We start from the raw sequence: 16,860 nt of genomic DNA on the forward strand, positions 1-16,860 counted from the left end.
TCTGATGACTCTGCTGCTAATCTGAGCTTAGACTGGAGGAGGACAGAAGCAGCTATGGTAAAATTGGTTGAGACATCACGAATAACAGTCCTGGGCAGCAGGTATTGCTGATTACCAATGCCACATGCCCCCATCTCCTTTCCTTGCCCAGAGAGACCACTTCCCCCAGTAAAGACAGAAAATGCCTGGTACTCCATTTCCAGCTTCCCTTGCAATTAGTGCAGAGAGGCATGTGATCCAGAAATGGCCAATGGGAAATCTGATAGCTTCAGGAAAACATTTTCCTCTATAATTAAAACAGGAGAAAGCCTTTTTGGACATTTGGTGTGTGAGAACATGATGCTTGCAGCTGCTGCAGAGATCATAGACAACAGAGTATGTATGACAGAGCAGAAAGATCTGGGCCTTTTTTCTTTTTAACTTTTTATTTACATGGATACAAAAAGTCCACATACTGTGTGAAAGGCTCATTGAGTTTTCATGAATTAAAGCAATCTATATAATCAGCAACCAATAAAAATCCAGAAACCCTCCTTATGCTTTCTTATGCGCTCTCAAGGTTAATCATTATTCTGACAATATGGATTACTTTCACTTGGATTTCTAAAAAAATCTGTTTTGTTTTTGTTTTTATCTTTCAGTGTTTTGCATTAGGAGATGGCATCATATTTTGTATATACTCTTTTGGGTCTGGCTTGCTTTTACTTGGGTTTCCCTGGTAGCACATATGGTTAAGACTCCACCTGTAGTGCAGGAGACCTGGGTTTGATCCCTGGGTAGGAAAGATCCCCTGGAGAAGGGAATGGCTACCCATTCCAGTATTTTTGCCTGGAGAATCCCATGGACAGAGGAGGCAAATGCGACTGAGTGACTAACTTTGTTTGTTTGTTTGTTTTAATTTTATTTTATTTTTAAACTTTACATAATTGTATTAGTTTTGCCCAATATCAAAATGAATCTGAATAGCATGTTTGTAAGAGTCATCTGTCACTTGGATAGCTATAGATTGTTCATTTTCATTCCTGTAGAACATTATGTTTTGTGAATATACTCCAACTTATTCATTTGACTGTTGGTATCTATTTGGGTGGTTTGTCTAGCTAGGGCTCCTATGAATATTTTCATATACACACTGTTGAATATATGTATGCATTTCTGTTGGGTGTATATCTCTTTGATTTGTAGTAGTTCTTTAAATAGTTAAGATAGGATTCCTTTTCTACACATAGGCATAGGCATATTTCCCAATCTGTGACTTGTTTTCTCCACGCTCTTAGTTATATCTTTTGATGAACAGAAGTTCTTAATTCTGAACTAGTTGACCACTATTTGTTGATTGATGCTTTTTGTGTCCTGTTTAAGAAAATTGTACCTAATCCAGAGTTACAAAGATATTTTATTTTCTTTTGGAAGCTTTAGTTTCTGACTTTGACATTTAAATTCAAATTCATCTGAAACTAATTTTTTGTTTATGGTGAGAAGTGAAGAAATCAAGATTATTATTTTTCCCTCAAAATGGAAATCCAGTTCATCCAGCATCATTGCTTAAAGAAACTTATATAAATAACAAACCTATATATAACAAAAATATACATAGTTTTGTGATGGATTTTAAACCTTCTATTTGTTCTTTTTGTTTATCTTTTCCCTACTGCACCAGTGAGTGTCATCTTTGACAAAAATCAGATGTCTTGTAAATTTGTGGGTTTGTTCCTAAACTCTGATCTCTTGGTTTGTTAGTCTGTCTTTGCACGAATTCTGTACTGTTGCGGTTATAACTTATGTTGACCTTGTATCCAGTGGCCTTGCTAATTAAACTTTCTTATTAATTCTAATAGTTTATAGGTTCTTTCTTAATTTTCTAGATGTACAGTCATATAGTTTAGAAGTAATATTATTTTTTCTTCCCTTCCAATCCTATTCATCTTCTCCCTTTCCTTCTGTCCCTCTCTCCTCTGTTCCCTTCCATTTTCCTTGCATTATTATACTGTTTATGACCTCCAGTACAGTGTTAAATAGAAGGGGTCATAGTGGATGATTGTCTTTATATAATCTTTTTAGAAAATATTTTAATATTTCTCCATTCTATATGATGAGGGTAGGTTATTTGTTTGAAAAGATGCCCTTTCATATTAAAGAGACTGTATTCTGTTCCTGTTTGCTGGAAGTTAAAGTCATAAATGGGTGTTGAATTTGTCAAATACCTTTTTTTTGTCTGACAATGATTATGTGAGTGTCTCTCTTTTTTCTATTCAGTTCAGTTCAGTTCAGTCGTTCAGTCATGTCCGACTCTTTGCGACCCCATGAATCTCAATGTGCCAGACCTCCCTCTCCATCACCAACTCCCAGAGTTCACCCAAACTCATGCCCATGGAGTTGGTGATGCCATCCAGCCATCTCATCCTCTGTCGTCCCCTTCTCCTCCTGCCTCCAATCCCTCCCAGCATCAGAGTCTTTTTCCAAGAGTCAACTCTTCGCGTGAGGTGGCCAAAGTACTGGAGTTTCAGCTTTAGCATCAGTCCCTCCAATGAACACCCAGGACTGATCTCCTTTAGGATGGACTGGTTGGATCTCCTTGCAGTCCAAGGGACTCTCAAGAGTCTTCTCCAACACCACAGTTCAAAAGCATCAATTCTTTGGTGCTCAGCTTTCTTCACAGTCCAACTCTCACATCCATACATGACCATTGGAACAACTGTAGCCTTGACTAGACAGACCTTTGTTAGCAAAGTAATGTCTCTGTAAATAATATTACTTCTAAACTATATGACTGTACATCTAGAAAATTAAGAAAGAACCTATAAACTATTAGAATTAATAAGAAAGTTTAATTAGCAAGGCCACTGGATACAAGGTCAACATAAGTTATAGCATATTAAAAATATGCTATCTAGGTTGGTCATAACTTTCCTTAATAAAAGTGAATTACATTGATTAATTTTTAAGTGATAATCCAACCTTGCGTACCTGTGCTAAACTCCACTTAGTTGGACTTGTTACTCTTTTGTTTTAGATTTTCCTATGTTTCATAAGAAAAAGTGGTCTTTAATTTTTTTTTCTTAAGAGAGGGATATTTTTTAAATGTTTTTATGAGGCCAGAACAACTTGTTGGAACCAAAGTTGTTCTGGCCTCATAAAAATTTTTTTAAAATATCCCTCCCTTTTCTATTCTCTAAGCATTTGTGCAGAGTTGATACCATTTCTTTGTTAAATATTTGGAAGAATTGAATGGTAATGCCATCTGGACCTGGAGTTTTACAATGGATTTTTAAATTACAAGGCAGTTTTTAAAATAGATATAGTTCTATTCAGATTTTCTATGTGTTCTTTTTGTTATTTTTGATAAGTTGTATTTTTCAAGGAGCCTGTCAACTTTGTCTTCTGATATGTGAATATATATTATATATATATAATATATATATAAAATCTGTTGAGTCAATCTGATAGATTCTTAATTTCAGATATTTTATTTTCAGCTCTACCATTTCTATTTTAAAAGTATATTCTAATTCTCAGATGAAATTATCATTTCATTTATTTATCTTTCCCTCTTCTTAGCTTGGTTAATAATAGTAATGGTTTTTTGATTGATTGCTAGGCTAGACTCTAGATCTGTGCTGTTCAGCCACATGTGGCTTTTGGCTAATCTTAATTGAGATATGTATGGTATAAGTGTAAAATGTCAGATTTTAACCATTTGGTACCAAAAAAAGTATGTAAAATAGCTCAGTAACTTTACATAGATCACATGTTGAAATGATACTAAAATGAAATTAATTTGACCTGTTTCTTTGTGCTGTTATAAATAACTTCACAATGTGGCAGATGTTTTGAGGGGAAAATAGGCTGTGTGCTTAAAGATCTTGAGGTTTCTAAGTATGTCTTTTCTGAAAGACCGCAACTAGTCATAGTTCCATGTGTTTGTAGAAGCACCTCTCTATCTGGGCAAAACCATGATTTGTAACATCTCACCTTGTCCTAGAATCGACAAACACCCCCATGCTTTAAGTGAGTTCAGAAAGACAAGCTACCTCCCTGAGGTTCTCCCCTCCCGAGACTGTGGCCTCCTATAGTCCTCTCTGTTTTAGCGGTTCTCTGACAACTGTAAAATGATGATTTAAAGAGATGCTGGATCATCAAAAAAGCAAGAGAGTTCCAGAAAAACATCTATTTCTGCTTTATTGACTATACCAAAGCCTTTGACTGTGTGGATCACAATAAACTCTGGAAAATTCTGAAAGAGATGGGCATACCAGACCACCTGACCTGCCTCTTGAGAAACCTGTATGCAGGTCAGGAAGCAACAGTTAGAACTGGACATGGAATAACAGACTGGTTCCAAATAGGAAAAGGAGCACGTCAAAGGTATATATTGTCACCCTGCTTATTTAACTTGTATGCAGAGTACATCATGAGAATCGCTGGGCTGGAGGAAGCACAAGCTGGAATCAAGATAGCCGGGAGAAATATCAGTAACCTTAGATACGCAGATGACACCACCCTTATGGCAGAAAGTGAAGAAGAACTAAAGAGCCTCTTGATGAAAGTGAAAAAGGAGAGTGAAAAAGTTGGCTTAAAGCTCAATATTCAGAAAACGAAGATCATGTGATCCGGTCCCATCACTTCATGGGAAGTAGATGGGGAAACAGTGGAAACAGTGGCTGAGTTTATTTTTCTGGGCTCTCAAATCACTGCAGATGGTGACTGCAGCCATGAAATTAAAAGACGCTTACTCTTTGGAAGGAAAGTGATGACCAAGCTAGACAGCATATTAAAAAGCAGAGATATTACTTTCTCAACAAAAGTCCATCTAGTCAAAGCTATGGTTTTTCCAGCAGTCATGTATGGATGTGAGAGTTGGACTATAAAGAAAGCTGAGTGCTGAAGAATGGATGCTTTTGAACTGTGGTGTTGGAGAAGGCTCTTGAGAGTCCCTTGGACTGCAAGGAGATCCAACCAGTCCATTCTAAAGGAGATCAGCCCTGGGTGTTCATTGGAAGGACTGATGCTGAAGCTGAAACTCCAATACTTTGGCCACCTGATGCGAAAAGCTGACTCATTGGAAAAGACCCTGATGCTGGGAAAGTTTGAGGGCAGGAGGAGAAGGGGACGACAGAGGATGAGATGGTTGGATGGCATCACCGACACAATGGACATGAGTTTGGGTGGACTCCGGAAGTTGGTGATGGACAGGGAGGCCTGGTGTGCTGTGGTTCATGTTGGTCACAAAGAGTCAGACACGACTGAGTAACTGAAATGAACTGAACTGAATTATTTGATAATGAAAAGAAGAAAAAAAATTCTCCTTGTGATGAGAACTCTTAGGACCTACTCTCTTGACAACTTTCCCAGGTATCGTTTAGCAGTGTTAGCTATAGTCATCATGGTGTACATTGCATCCCTAGTACTTACCTTATCGGTTTTTCTTTTCAGTGATACTTAAGTCTGGCTAACTTGTTCTTGTCCTCCAGAGATTTTCTGCAATTTCTTAACATTTCTTCACCATTTTGGGCTTTTGATGAAATTATTGTTTTTGACATTCACTTCAAATTTAATTCAGAATTGTTCCTGTAGATTAGTAGAACAGTCTATCTAGTTCTTATCTTTGTTATGCCTCTTTTTTTTTTTTCAAACAGGTAACTTTAAGATCACACCGTTAAAAACTATATAAGCTTGACTCTCCAGGAACTCCTTCTGGAGGAAATGTCTCTATATAAAAACTCTTGCCAACTTACAAGTCCAGAATTAATGTCTTGACCCTCTGTAGCAGAGTGACTGATTTTGACCTCAGGGTGATTTTCTTAGGTGGGGTCACCTTCTTCACTAGGGTCAAAGAGCTTGCTTTCCATAGTGAGCTCTTTTAGTTGGCTTCTGTCTTTCTTGTTAAGCTGCCTTTGTGGTATCCTTACTTTCAACAAATTTGGAACTTCTGAAGTTTCTTTTGGATCCTATTAGACTTTCTTTCTCTACAAGTAGGTCATCATTGCAGTTAACTGGTTGTATTCCTTCCGAAGTGGAAGGATGGTTAAAATGCCAGAATCTGCTGCTTCATGTATAACAGTTCTCGTTTTGAGAGTCTGTAGAATTTTATCAACTCACAGCTATGGTTAATGAAGGAGCACTAGGTGGTGAGAGAGGAGAGCAGAGAGCAACTTTCTTGAGGGCAACTTTCAAGTCATTGTTCCTTCTCTCATTTATTTTCTAGGGATATGTGATTAGCAATAGGAAACGACATATGAGCAGCTTTGTATTTGATATTTGATGTGATTTTCATTAACAAATGATTTCCTTTTTTTTTTTTTTCCTTGTTAAGGTAAGCTTTGTTTATGGTGGAGTTAATCCTTTAAATCAACATATTCTTAGAGGATATCCTGAACTAATACAGCCAGAGTAGAGCTAGTGGCCTAGAGGTTGCTGATAGGAAGCAGAAGATCTTGGAGCCAGGCTGAGAGATCACTTGAGAGAAACTCCTCATAACAGAAGTTTGCCAACCCCTGCCCTACATCTATAGTTAGCAGAACTGGAGGTATCTAGCCAATAAAAAATGTTAAATGAGGGTATATATGGGGAAAGAGCCAAAAGGGGAGATGGTAAGAAGAAAGAATGAGCAGGAATATAGAAAATTTTACATTTTAATGGTGATGGAAATTTTATTCATTGACGTCCAAATCAAATGGGAAAAAGAAGAAAGTTAAATTGGCAAAATTTTATCTTTTATTAATTTTCTGTTTAAAAATACAAGCAAGAGTGTAAATATTTTTCACTTAAACTGTATTAGCCTTTTAATCATTGTTATAAAAAAGGCATTAAAATTGTACCTACTACACATATTTGAGTTTTTGTTTAATCCATGAAATAAGTTAAAATATGGCAGGATCAGAATAATAACTCTTTGGAGATGACTGAGAAGTTTAAACAGGGTACAATAGAACTGAAGTTGATACATGAGTTGTTTTTTATGACTCTCAGGCAATGTAGTTGATTGTGAAGCTATTTGAGAGATGTTAATAGCTATACATACTTTGTAATATACTTTTAGTGACTAAGATCAGTAATTTTCTTATGTTCTAAAGAAATAATGTACTAATAATATTTATTGAATAATTTACTACGTTTACAATTCTGTACTATCATGCCCCAAATTATACACTACAGAATCTTAGTATAACTTCCATTACAGTGAAGCATTTAAAAAATACTCTAATAATACCATTGAGTCTATCAGAAGTAGAAGTAGATAGATAATTAATTTGGTTAAATTTATTCACAAGATGATGCTATTAAAGTGCTACATTCAGTATGTCTCAACATGTCAGCAAATTTGGAAAACTCAGCAGTGGCCACTGGACTGGAAAAGGTCAGTTTTCATTCCAGTCCCAAAGAAGTGCAATGCCAAAAAATGTTCAGAGTTTTGTGTACTATTGAGTACCATTGTGTTCATTTCACATGCTAGCAAGTAATGCTAAAAATCCTTCAAGCTAGGCTGTAACGGTATGTGAACCAAGTACTTACAAATGTACAAGCTGGGTTTAGAAAAGGCAGAGGAACCAAAGATCAAATTGCTAACATTTGTTGGCTCATAGAGAAAGCAAGGAAATTTCAGAAAAACATCTGCTTCATTGACTATGCTAAAGTCTTTGACTGTGTGAATCACAACAAACTGGAAAATTCTTAAAGAAATGAGAATATCAGACCACCTTCCCTGTCCCAGTGAGAGACTTGTATACAGGTCAAGAAGCAACAGTTAGAACCAGATATAGAACAACAGACTGGTTCAAAATTGGGAAAGGAGAATGTCAAGGCTGTATATTGTCCTCCTGCTTATTTAGCTTATATGCAGAGTACATCATGTGAAATGCCAGGCTGGATGAATCACAAGCTGGAATCAAGGTTGATGGGAGAAATATCAGTAACCTCAGATATGCAAATGATACCACCCTTATGGCAGAAAGTAAAGAGGAGCTAAAGAGCCTCTTGATGAAGGTGAAAGAGGAGAGTGAAAAAGCTGACTTAAAACCCAACATTTAAAAAACTAAGATCATGGTATCTGGTCCCATCACTTCATGGCAAATAGAAGGGGGAAAAGTGGAAGCAATGACAGATTTTATTTCTTTGGGCTCAAAAACCACTGTGGATGGTGACTGCAACCAAAAAATCAAAAGACACTTGCTCCTTGGAAGAAAAGCTATGACAAACCTAGACAGGGTATTAAAAAGCAGAGACATCACTTTGCCAACAAAGGTTCATATGGTCAAAGCTGTGGTGTTTCCAGTAGTCATGTACAGATGTGAGAGTTGGGCCATAAAGATGGCTGACAGCCAAAGAATTGATGCTTTTGAATTGTGGCGATAGAGAAGACTCTTGTGAGCCCTTGGACAGCAATGAGATCAAACCAGTCTACCTTAAAGGAAATCAACCCTGAATATTCATTCGAAGGAGTGATGCTGAAGCTCCCATACTTTGACCACCTGATGTGAATAACTGACTCCTTGGAAAAGACCCTGATGCTGGGAAAGATTGAGGGCAGGAGAAGAAGGAGGTGACAGAGGATGAGGTGGTTAGTTGGCATCACCAACTCAGTGGATGTGAGTTTGAGCAGACTCTGGGAGATGGTGAAAGATAGGGAAGCCTGGCGAGCTGAGTCCATGAGGTCATGGTGTTGGACCCAACTTAGTAACTAAACAACAACAGTAAGGAGATGAACAGAATCTTAGTTTTGCTTTTTTGTCATTATTGAGATTCATTATTGTATACTTACCTGGAAAATAGATTATTCTAGCCAGGAGTGCTTTTCCCCTCCTCTGAACTCCTGTGGGTATCCATTATAGTAGTTTCCTATTGTTGCTATAGCATATAACCACACCCTTAGGGGCTTAAAACAACACACAGTTATTATCTTACAGTTCTGAAGGTCAGAAGTCCAGAATGGACCTAATGAATTAAAATCAGGTATCAGCAAGGTGGGTTCTTAAATGGAGATTGTAAGGGAGAACTGTTCATTGCTTGTTCCATCTTTTAGAGGCTGCCCACATTCCTTGGCTTGTGGTTGCATCACTCAATCTTTGCTTCCATCATCACATCTCCTTTCAGTCTTTCTTGGCCTTCCTCTTATAATGACCCTGTGATTACATTGCACCTACCCAGGTAATCCAGGATAATCTTCCCATCCCCGGGTCTGTAACTTAATCACATCTGCAAAGTCATTTTGCCCTGTTAGTTAACATATTCAGAGAACTTGGGGAAGGACATGGACATCCCTAGGGGCCCATTATTCTTCCTACCACAACTTTCTCCTTTTATTTAGAATCATCGGATGTCAGAGCTGAAAGGAGCATTGGATGAAAACTTGTCCAATCCCTTTACTTTATACATGAAAAAACTGAATGAAACCAAAAGGCCGTTTGTCTTTGTCTGCCTCTAAAGCTTTATTAAAAGATTTGAAATAAGGCCTTAATTATGTTTTTTGTGCTTAACTGTACTTTTATCATAAGTATACAATATTTACTGCCTGAATGATTAAAAGGTTAGTCATAGAAACCAGGAATATCTTATTTCTGACTCAGCTATTTTAAGTCAGTGCTAATGGAAGTTTATAGAAAGCGACTGACTGAAAATACCATGAAGGATAGGGATTCATTTATTCTTATATTTTAAAATTAAAAGAAAGAAATTTTCCATCTTAAAAATAACTACCTTTTTTAAGATGCCAATTCTCTGTCTCTTGCCCAACTCTCCTTTTGTCTACTCACCCTCCTTCATAAAAAATGAAAAGAAAGACTAAAGAAAGAAACAAAGAGAAGAAAGAAAAAAAGGGAGAGAAGGAAAAAAGATACAGTGGTATTCATTTAATAGTTTTTCTAGAGTAACTCGTGGAATCTGGATTGAGTTTCTTTGATATTCATTGCTATTGGGATGGATTGATAAGTATTATCTGTAATAATTATCTGTAATAATATCATATATTATCTGTAATGCACATCTTTCATATGTATTCAACCCAGGGATCGAACCCAAGTCTTCCGCATTGCAGGCAGAGTCTTTACCAGCTGAGCCACAAGGGAAGCCCATTCAATAACTAAGATAATTTAAAAATCAGTGTTTATCTTTTAAAAACTGTTTCATAACTTTAGGAAATTTTTTTAAAATTTAGGTTTATTTTTTGAATTATGATTTTTCTTCTTTTGTTAAGGAAGGATAGTTTAGACTCTTGGTTAAAATGAAAATTTTTTTAAGTGTATCTGGAAAAACATTTTAAAAATCTAGATTTTAGGTTTAGGTTGTCATTCAGACTAGATAAATGACTTACTGTTTTCCAAGAAAAAAAGCTTTGATGCCTATGCAATGACTGATTTTCTTTTGATATTCTTGTAGTTTATATGGAATCTGATTTATTGTTTGGTGAGTTTGGATATATTAGGCATGGTTCTTAAAATAAAATATACCAGAAGCATTATGTTCTGCATAATGAGTCTTTTCTTACTTGTATCAGCATGGTTTTCCATTGGCCCTATACATCTATACATGTCTAAATCTAAACTTGTATGTTATACAGTTCAGTTCAGTTCAGTCACTCAGTCGTGTCCGACTCTTTGTAACCCCATGAATTGCAGCACTCCAGGCCTCCCTGTCCACCCAAACTCATGTCCATCGAGTCTCTGATGCCATCCAGCCATCTCATCCTCTGTCGTCCCCTTCTCCTCCTGTCCCCAATCCCTCCCAGCATCAGAGTCTTTTCCAATGAGTCAGCTCTTCGCATGAGGTGGCCAAAGTACTGGAGTTTCAGCTTTAGCATCATTCCTTCCAATGAACACCCAGGACTGATCTCCTTTAGAATGGACTGGTTGGATCTCCTTGCAGTCCAAGGGACTCTTAAGAATCTTCTCCAACACCACAGTTCAAAAGCATCAATTCTTTGGAGCTCAGCTTTCTTCACAGTCCAACTCTCACATCCATACATGACCACTGGAAAAACCATAGCCTTGACTAGATGGACCTTTGTTGGCAAAGTAATGTCCCTACTTTTCAGTATGCTATCTAGGTTGGTCATCACTTTCCTTCCAAGGAGTAAGCATCTTTTAATTTCATGGCTGCAGTCACCACCTGCAGTGATTTTGGAGCCCAAGGAAATAAAGTCTGACACTGTTTCCACTGTTTCCCCATCTATTTCCCATGAAGTGATGGGACCAGATGCCATGATCTTCGTTTTCTGAATGTTGAGCTTTAAGCCAACTTTTTCACTCTCCACTTTCACTTTCATCAAGAGGCTTTTTAGTTCCTCTTCACTTTCTGCCATAAAGGTGGTGTCATCTGCATATCTAAGGTTATTGATATTTCTCCCGGCTATCTTGATTCCAGCTTGTGCTTCCTCCAGCCCAGTGTTTCTCATGATGTACTCTGCATAGAAGTTAAATAAGCAGGGTGACAAAATATAGTCTTGGTGTATTCCTTTTCCTACTTGGAACCAGTCTGTTATTCCATGTCCAGTTCTAACTGTTGCTTCCTGACCTACATATAGGTTTCTCAAAAAGCAGGTCAGGTGGTCTGGTATTCCCATCTCTTTCAGAATTTTTGCACAGTTGATTGTGATCCACACAGTCAAAGGCTTTGGCATAGTCAATAAAGCAGAAATAGATGTTTTTCTGGAACTCTCTTGCTTTTTCCATGATCCAGCAGATGTTGGCAATGATGATCTCTGGTTCCTCTGCCGTTTCTAAAACCAGCTTGCACATCTGGAAGTTCACATATTGCTGAAGCTTGGCTTGGAGAATTTGAGCATTACTTTACTAGCGTGTGAGATGAGTGCAATTGTGCGGTAGTTTGAGCATTCTTTAGCATTGCCTTTCTTTGGGATTGGAATGAAAACTGACCTTTCCAGTCCTATGGCCACTGCTGAGTTTTCCAAATTTGTTGTCATATTGAGTGCAGTGCTTTCACAGCATCATCTTTCAGGATTTGAAATAGCTCAACTAACTGGAATTCCATCACCTCCACTAGCTTTGTTCGTAGTGATGCTTTCTAAGGCCCACTTGACTTCACATTCCAGGATGTCTGGCTCTAGGTGAGTGATCACACCATTGTGATTATCTTGGTATGTTATACAAGTTTCATTAAATACTGAATTGCAAATAATTCTATTTTTATTTTGTCTAAGATGGTACATATAGGTGCTTAACAACTATAAAACCGTGGACCATGCCAGAAGTGCCAGATAACTGATAATGTTTATTATATTGTCATGTTCTCAGTGAGAAAAATGTTAATTATAAGTTAACTTTAGAATGCATTCATTAGAATTAATTATGTTTTGTTGGATGAAAACATAATCTGACTCTTCTTTTCTTGGCAGCAACTTGAATTGGTGGAACCAAGTGGCTGGATTCACGTTCCCTTAACTGATAATCATAAGAAGCCAACTCGCACATTCATGATACAGATTGCTGTTCTAGCCAATCACCAAAATGGAAGAGATACCCACATGAGACAGATTAAAATATACACACCAGTGGAAGAGAGCTCCATTGGTAAATTTCCTAGATGTACAACTATTGATTTCATGATGTATCGCTCAATAAGGTGACCTTAGAACAAAAGTCATTAAACATCTTATCAGTACATATTAAATCTGGTATCTTTATTGAAAAATAAATTAATTATTTTGCAATTTGGTATGCATTGAAAAGTATTTTATTGTAAATTGAATAAATACATTTTGGGTCATAATATCTTTATTTTCTTTAACATATAATAAGGCTCACATATTTTATAATTATTAAAAATGAACTTGAACCAATCGTTTAATTTTCCTTATACCAAAAGAAAGCCAACTGAACTGAAAAAATTTTAAGATATACACAAGTATTTTTACTAACTAGGTAATTATTTTATATAGTGATCATTCATTAGAGTAATGATGTATTGCATGTTTGGGAACAAAACTATGTTTTATCAATAGATATTATCTTTAATAAGTCAAAATTATTATTAGTTTTTTCTATCCAGAGGAATGTCTTATATTAATGCTAGGCCTTTAAAAAATTTTTTTTAATTTGTTTATTTGGTTGGTTCGAGTCTTAGTTGCAGCACACAGGCTCTTCCTTTGTGGCACACGGACTCTAGTTGTGACACGGGTTTAGTTGTTCCACAGCATGGAACAACTTAGTTCCCCAACCAGGGAGCGAACCTGTGAACCCCTGCATTGCAAGGCAGATTCTTAACCACTGGACCAACAGAGAAGTCCCAATACTAGGCCTTTTATTTATTTATTTATTTTTTTTTTTTAGGCCTTTTAAAAAACTGTCAAAATAAGCTTAGCATTCAGTGTCTTATGAGAACCACTCTGATTTGGGGAGTGTTATTAATTGTAGCATAATTATTGTACTTTCATGAAATATTTTTAACCCGAGTTGTCTATATCCTAATATTGTGTCAGATTGCTACTATAATCTACTGTTTATCCTAATTCTGATGCTGCTTATAGGATAGTTAGTTTCAAATTTGTATCTGACACTGAAGTCCCATTCCCTGAGGGATATAATGTAGCTCACAAAATTTTTTAAAATATGTGAAATTATTCTTTACATATAAAAATATTTTAAAGGTGCTTAAATGAGTTTTCTTTCCATGGTTTAACATGGATCCATTTGATTCTGTATGTTTTTCCCAATGCTACTTGCTGCCCCATATTTCTTACCTTGAGGGAGACAGAACTTCCCTATATTGGGTAATTTTTTTTTTTTTTTTCTTTTTGTGGCTGTGCTACATGCTTGTGAGCTGTTAGTTCCCCAATCAGGGCTCAAACCTGGACCCTTGGCAGTGAAAGCATGGAGTCCTAACCACTAGACCACCAGGGAATTCCCGCCCCTTATTGGCCCTTGTTTGGGAAAGATTCCTCAGAGGTTCTTGCATTACTGGGTAGACTGAAGTCTTAAATTAACAAAGTTTAAAAAATAATTATGGGTTTGATTTTATTGTGGTAGATTTGATTTATTGTGGCCACTGATTTATGTGGATGCTATAAAAAATAAAGGTTTCATTTTTTTGACTCAGCAGAACCTCAGCTCTTTTTCTATGAGTTCCACAAAGAGTTTGTTATTTTCATTTTCTCCTTAGAGTAAGAAGCATGGTAGGTGACTATATGGTCAGCAAGAAGTCTGTAACCAAAACTCATTTGAGATCAGCAAATTAATCTCAAATACAGATGTGGGGTACTGGGAGGGAAAGAAGAGAGAGCTGAAGAAAAACATGGATAGGAGTTTTAAAAACAGGAGCGAATCAAGGAAGTAAGAAGAGTAATATATAGTTGGCACTGTATTAGATGTTCTTTGTTAGTCTGATAAGGAAAAATTTATGTAAACACAAGGTCTTCATCTCAAATACAGAGAAATCTAATAAAAGTTACAGGAGGTTTTATTAGTAATAATTATCATTTATCAGATGCAGTCTGTTATTTCCTACTATACTAATAGGTTGTGAAGAAACTCCTAAAATTAGTAGGGATTAAGAAGATTGATACTTTTGAACTGTGGTGTTGGAGAAGACTCTTGAGAGTCCCTTGGACTGCAAGGAGATCCAACCAGTCCATTCTAAAGATCAGCCCTGGGATTTCTTTGGAAGGAATGATGCTAAAGCTGAAACTCCAGTCCTTTGGCCACCTCATGCGAAGAGTTGACTCCTTGGAAGACTCTGATGCTGGGAGGGATTGGGGGCAGGAGGAGAAGGGGACGACAGAGGATGAGATGGCTGGATGGCATCACTGACTCAATGGACGTGAGTCTGAGTGAACTCCGGGAGTTGGTGATGGACAGGGAGGCCTGGTGTGCTGTGTTTCATGGGGTCGCAGAGTCGGACACGACTGAGCGACTGATCTTATCTGATCTGAAGAAGATTGTTGGGAAAATCAGTACGTTTTCTGCTTCTGTTCCCTTTCCCTGTTTTCCATAAGCCAGCTGGCTGACTACGTCATTAGGCATAGGGAAACTTGGTAGTGGAGGATTATGGAGGTAATGGTTCCCCTATTTTAAGGATTATCTGAAGTACAATAACAATGCATAATTACCTGAAGCAGTTTTATTTCTCTCTTGAAAGTAAATTATATATCCAATAAAAGATTTGTGTCTTGAATATATAAAGAACTCTTATAACTGAATAGGAAGAAAAAAAATTCAATTAAAGTGAACAAAAGATTTAAGCCAACATTTCACCAAAGAAGACATATGATTGGCAAATAAGCATATAAAAAGATGTTCAACTTCATTGGATGTTCAGTTTAGTTCAGTTCAGTCGCTCAGTCGTGTCCGACTCTTTGCAACCCCATGAATCGCAGCACGCCAGGCCTCCCTGTCTATCACCAATTCCCGGAGTTCACCCAAACTCATGTCTATCGAGTCGGTGATGCCATCCAGCCATCTCATCCTCTGTCGTCCCCTTCTCCTCCTGCCCCCAATCCCTCCCAGCATCAGAGTCTTTTCCAATGAGTCAACTCTTCGCATGAGGTGGCCAAAGGACTGGAGTTTCAGCTTTAGCATCATTCCTTCCAAAGAACTCCCAGGGCTGATCTCCTTCAGAATGGACTGGTTGGATCTCCTTGCAGTCCAAGGGACTCTCAAGAATCTTCTCCAACACCACAGTTCAAAAGCATCAGTTCTTCGGTGCTCTGCCTTCTTCACAGTCCAACTCTCACATCCATACATGACCACTGGATGTTAGTGAAATGCAAATCGAAATCTTAATGAGATACCATTTCACAGCCACTAGAATGTCTGTGATTAAAAAGACAATTGCAAGTGTTAGCAAAGGTATGGAGGAACTGGACCTCATGTCAGACTGCTGATAAGGATGTAATTGATAAATAAACAATGTTGATAAGGAATTTGGTAATTTTTTTAAAAGTTTAACAGATGCATATTATATGACCAATCAGTCCTCTTACAGGTATTTACCAAAGAGAAAAGAGAGTGTATGTCCATGCTAAGACTTGCACATGAGTGTTCATAGCAGCTTTATTTGTAGTACCTAAAAATTGGCAGCAAAGCCTATGTTGTTCAACAGGAGAAGGTATAAACAAATTGTGGTAAATCCATGTAATAGAATACTACTCAGTAATACAAATAAATGAAGTTAATGAATACATGCAACAATGTGGATAAATTTCCAAAATAATTATGGTGAAAGAAGCCACTAAAATGACTATAGTCTGTATGATTCCATTTTTTAAAAACTCTAGAACATACTCATCAAGTGATAGAAGGCATATCAGTGGTTGCATTGGATGGGGTGTAGAGAGAAGTCAGAGGGATGAATTACTTGAGCGGATGACAGAAATGTTCATTATCTTGACTGTGGTACTGGTTTCACAGCTATATACATACTCCAAAATTTGCCAATTTACACATTTAAAATGCCTTAATAAAGCTGACTTTTAAAAAATAGCTTATTCTACCTGTTTCACATAGGAATCACACAAAATGCTAAACTCAATGTAGTTATATTTCTTACTGTATAGAATCTGAGAATAGAAAACTAGCATTGAAAATCCATTTTAACAGTTAATAAAACAATGACAGAAAATTCATGGGTTCATCTGCAATCAGTATACATTTTTGAGTATTGATAAAACTGTGCATTTGTGAGATTTAAATGTTTTCATTTCACATGTAATCAAAGTATTGGACACTTTAAAAATCAGTTTATCAACTGAGGAAATATTGTCACAAGAAACACTCCATAAAACTGTGGAATTATAAAATACAACAGTTCATTGAAGAGTAGTAAATACCCAACTTATCAAAACACTAACATATATTGAGTGTTGAATTAGATGTAATAATAAAACCAAAGTAAATCTGATGCAGACTTTGCTTT

At 36.9% G+C, this 16,860-nt stretch overlaps 1 protein-coding gene across 3 annotated transcripts in view; it reads left to right on the forward strand.

Annotated features, from left to right (window-relative positions):
* ANAPC10 (anaphase promoting complex subunit 10) overlaps nucleotides 1–14,051 on the forward strand; it is an 86,601-nt gene extending 72,550 nt beyond the window's left edge. For all 3 annotated transcript variants that reach the window (XM_061384093.1, XM_061384091.1, XM_061384095.1), the window contains exon 5: nucleotides 12,347–14,051. In XM_061384093.1, coding sequence (XP_061240077.1) covers nucleotides 12,347–12,577 — 231 coding nt within the window. In that variant the 3' untranslated portion in view covers nucleotides 12,578–14,051. The remainder of the gene's footprint in view (nucleotides 1–12,346) is intronic.
* The last annotated feature ends 2,809 nt before the right edge of the window (nucleotides 14,052–16,860 follow it).

The sequence above is a fragment of the Bos javanicus genome, chromosome 17 (assembly GCF_032452875.1).
Source record: "Bos javanicus breed banteng chromosome 17, ARS-OSU_banteng_1.0, whole genome shotgun sequence".
NCBI lineage: Eukaryota > Metazoa > Chordata > Mammalia > Artiodactyla > Bovidae > Bos > Bos javanicus.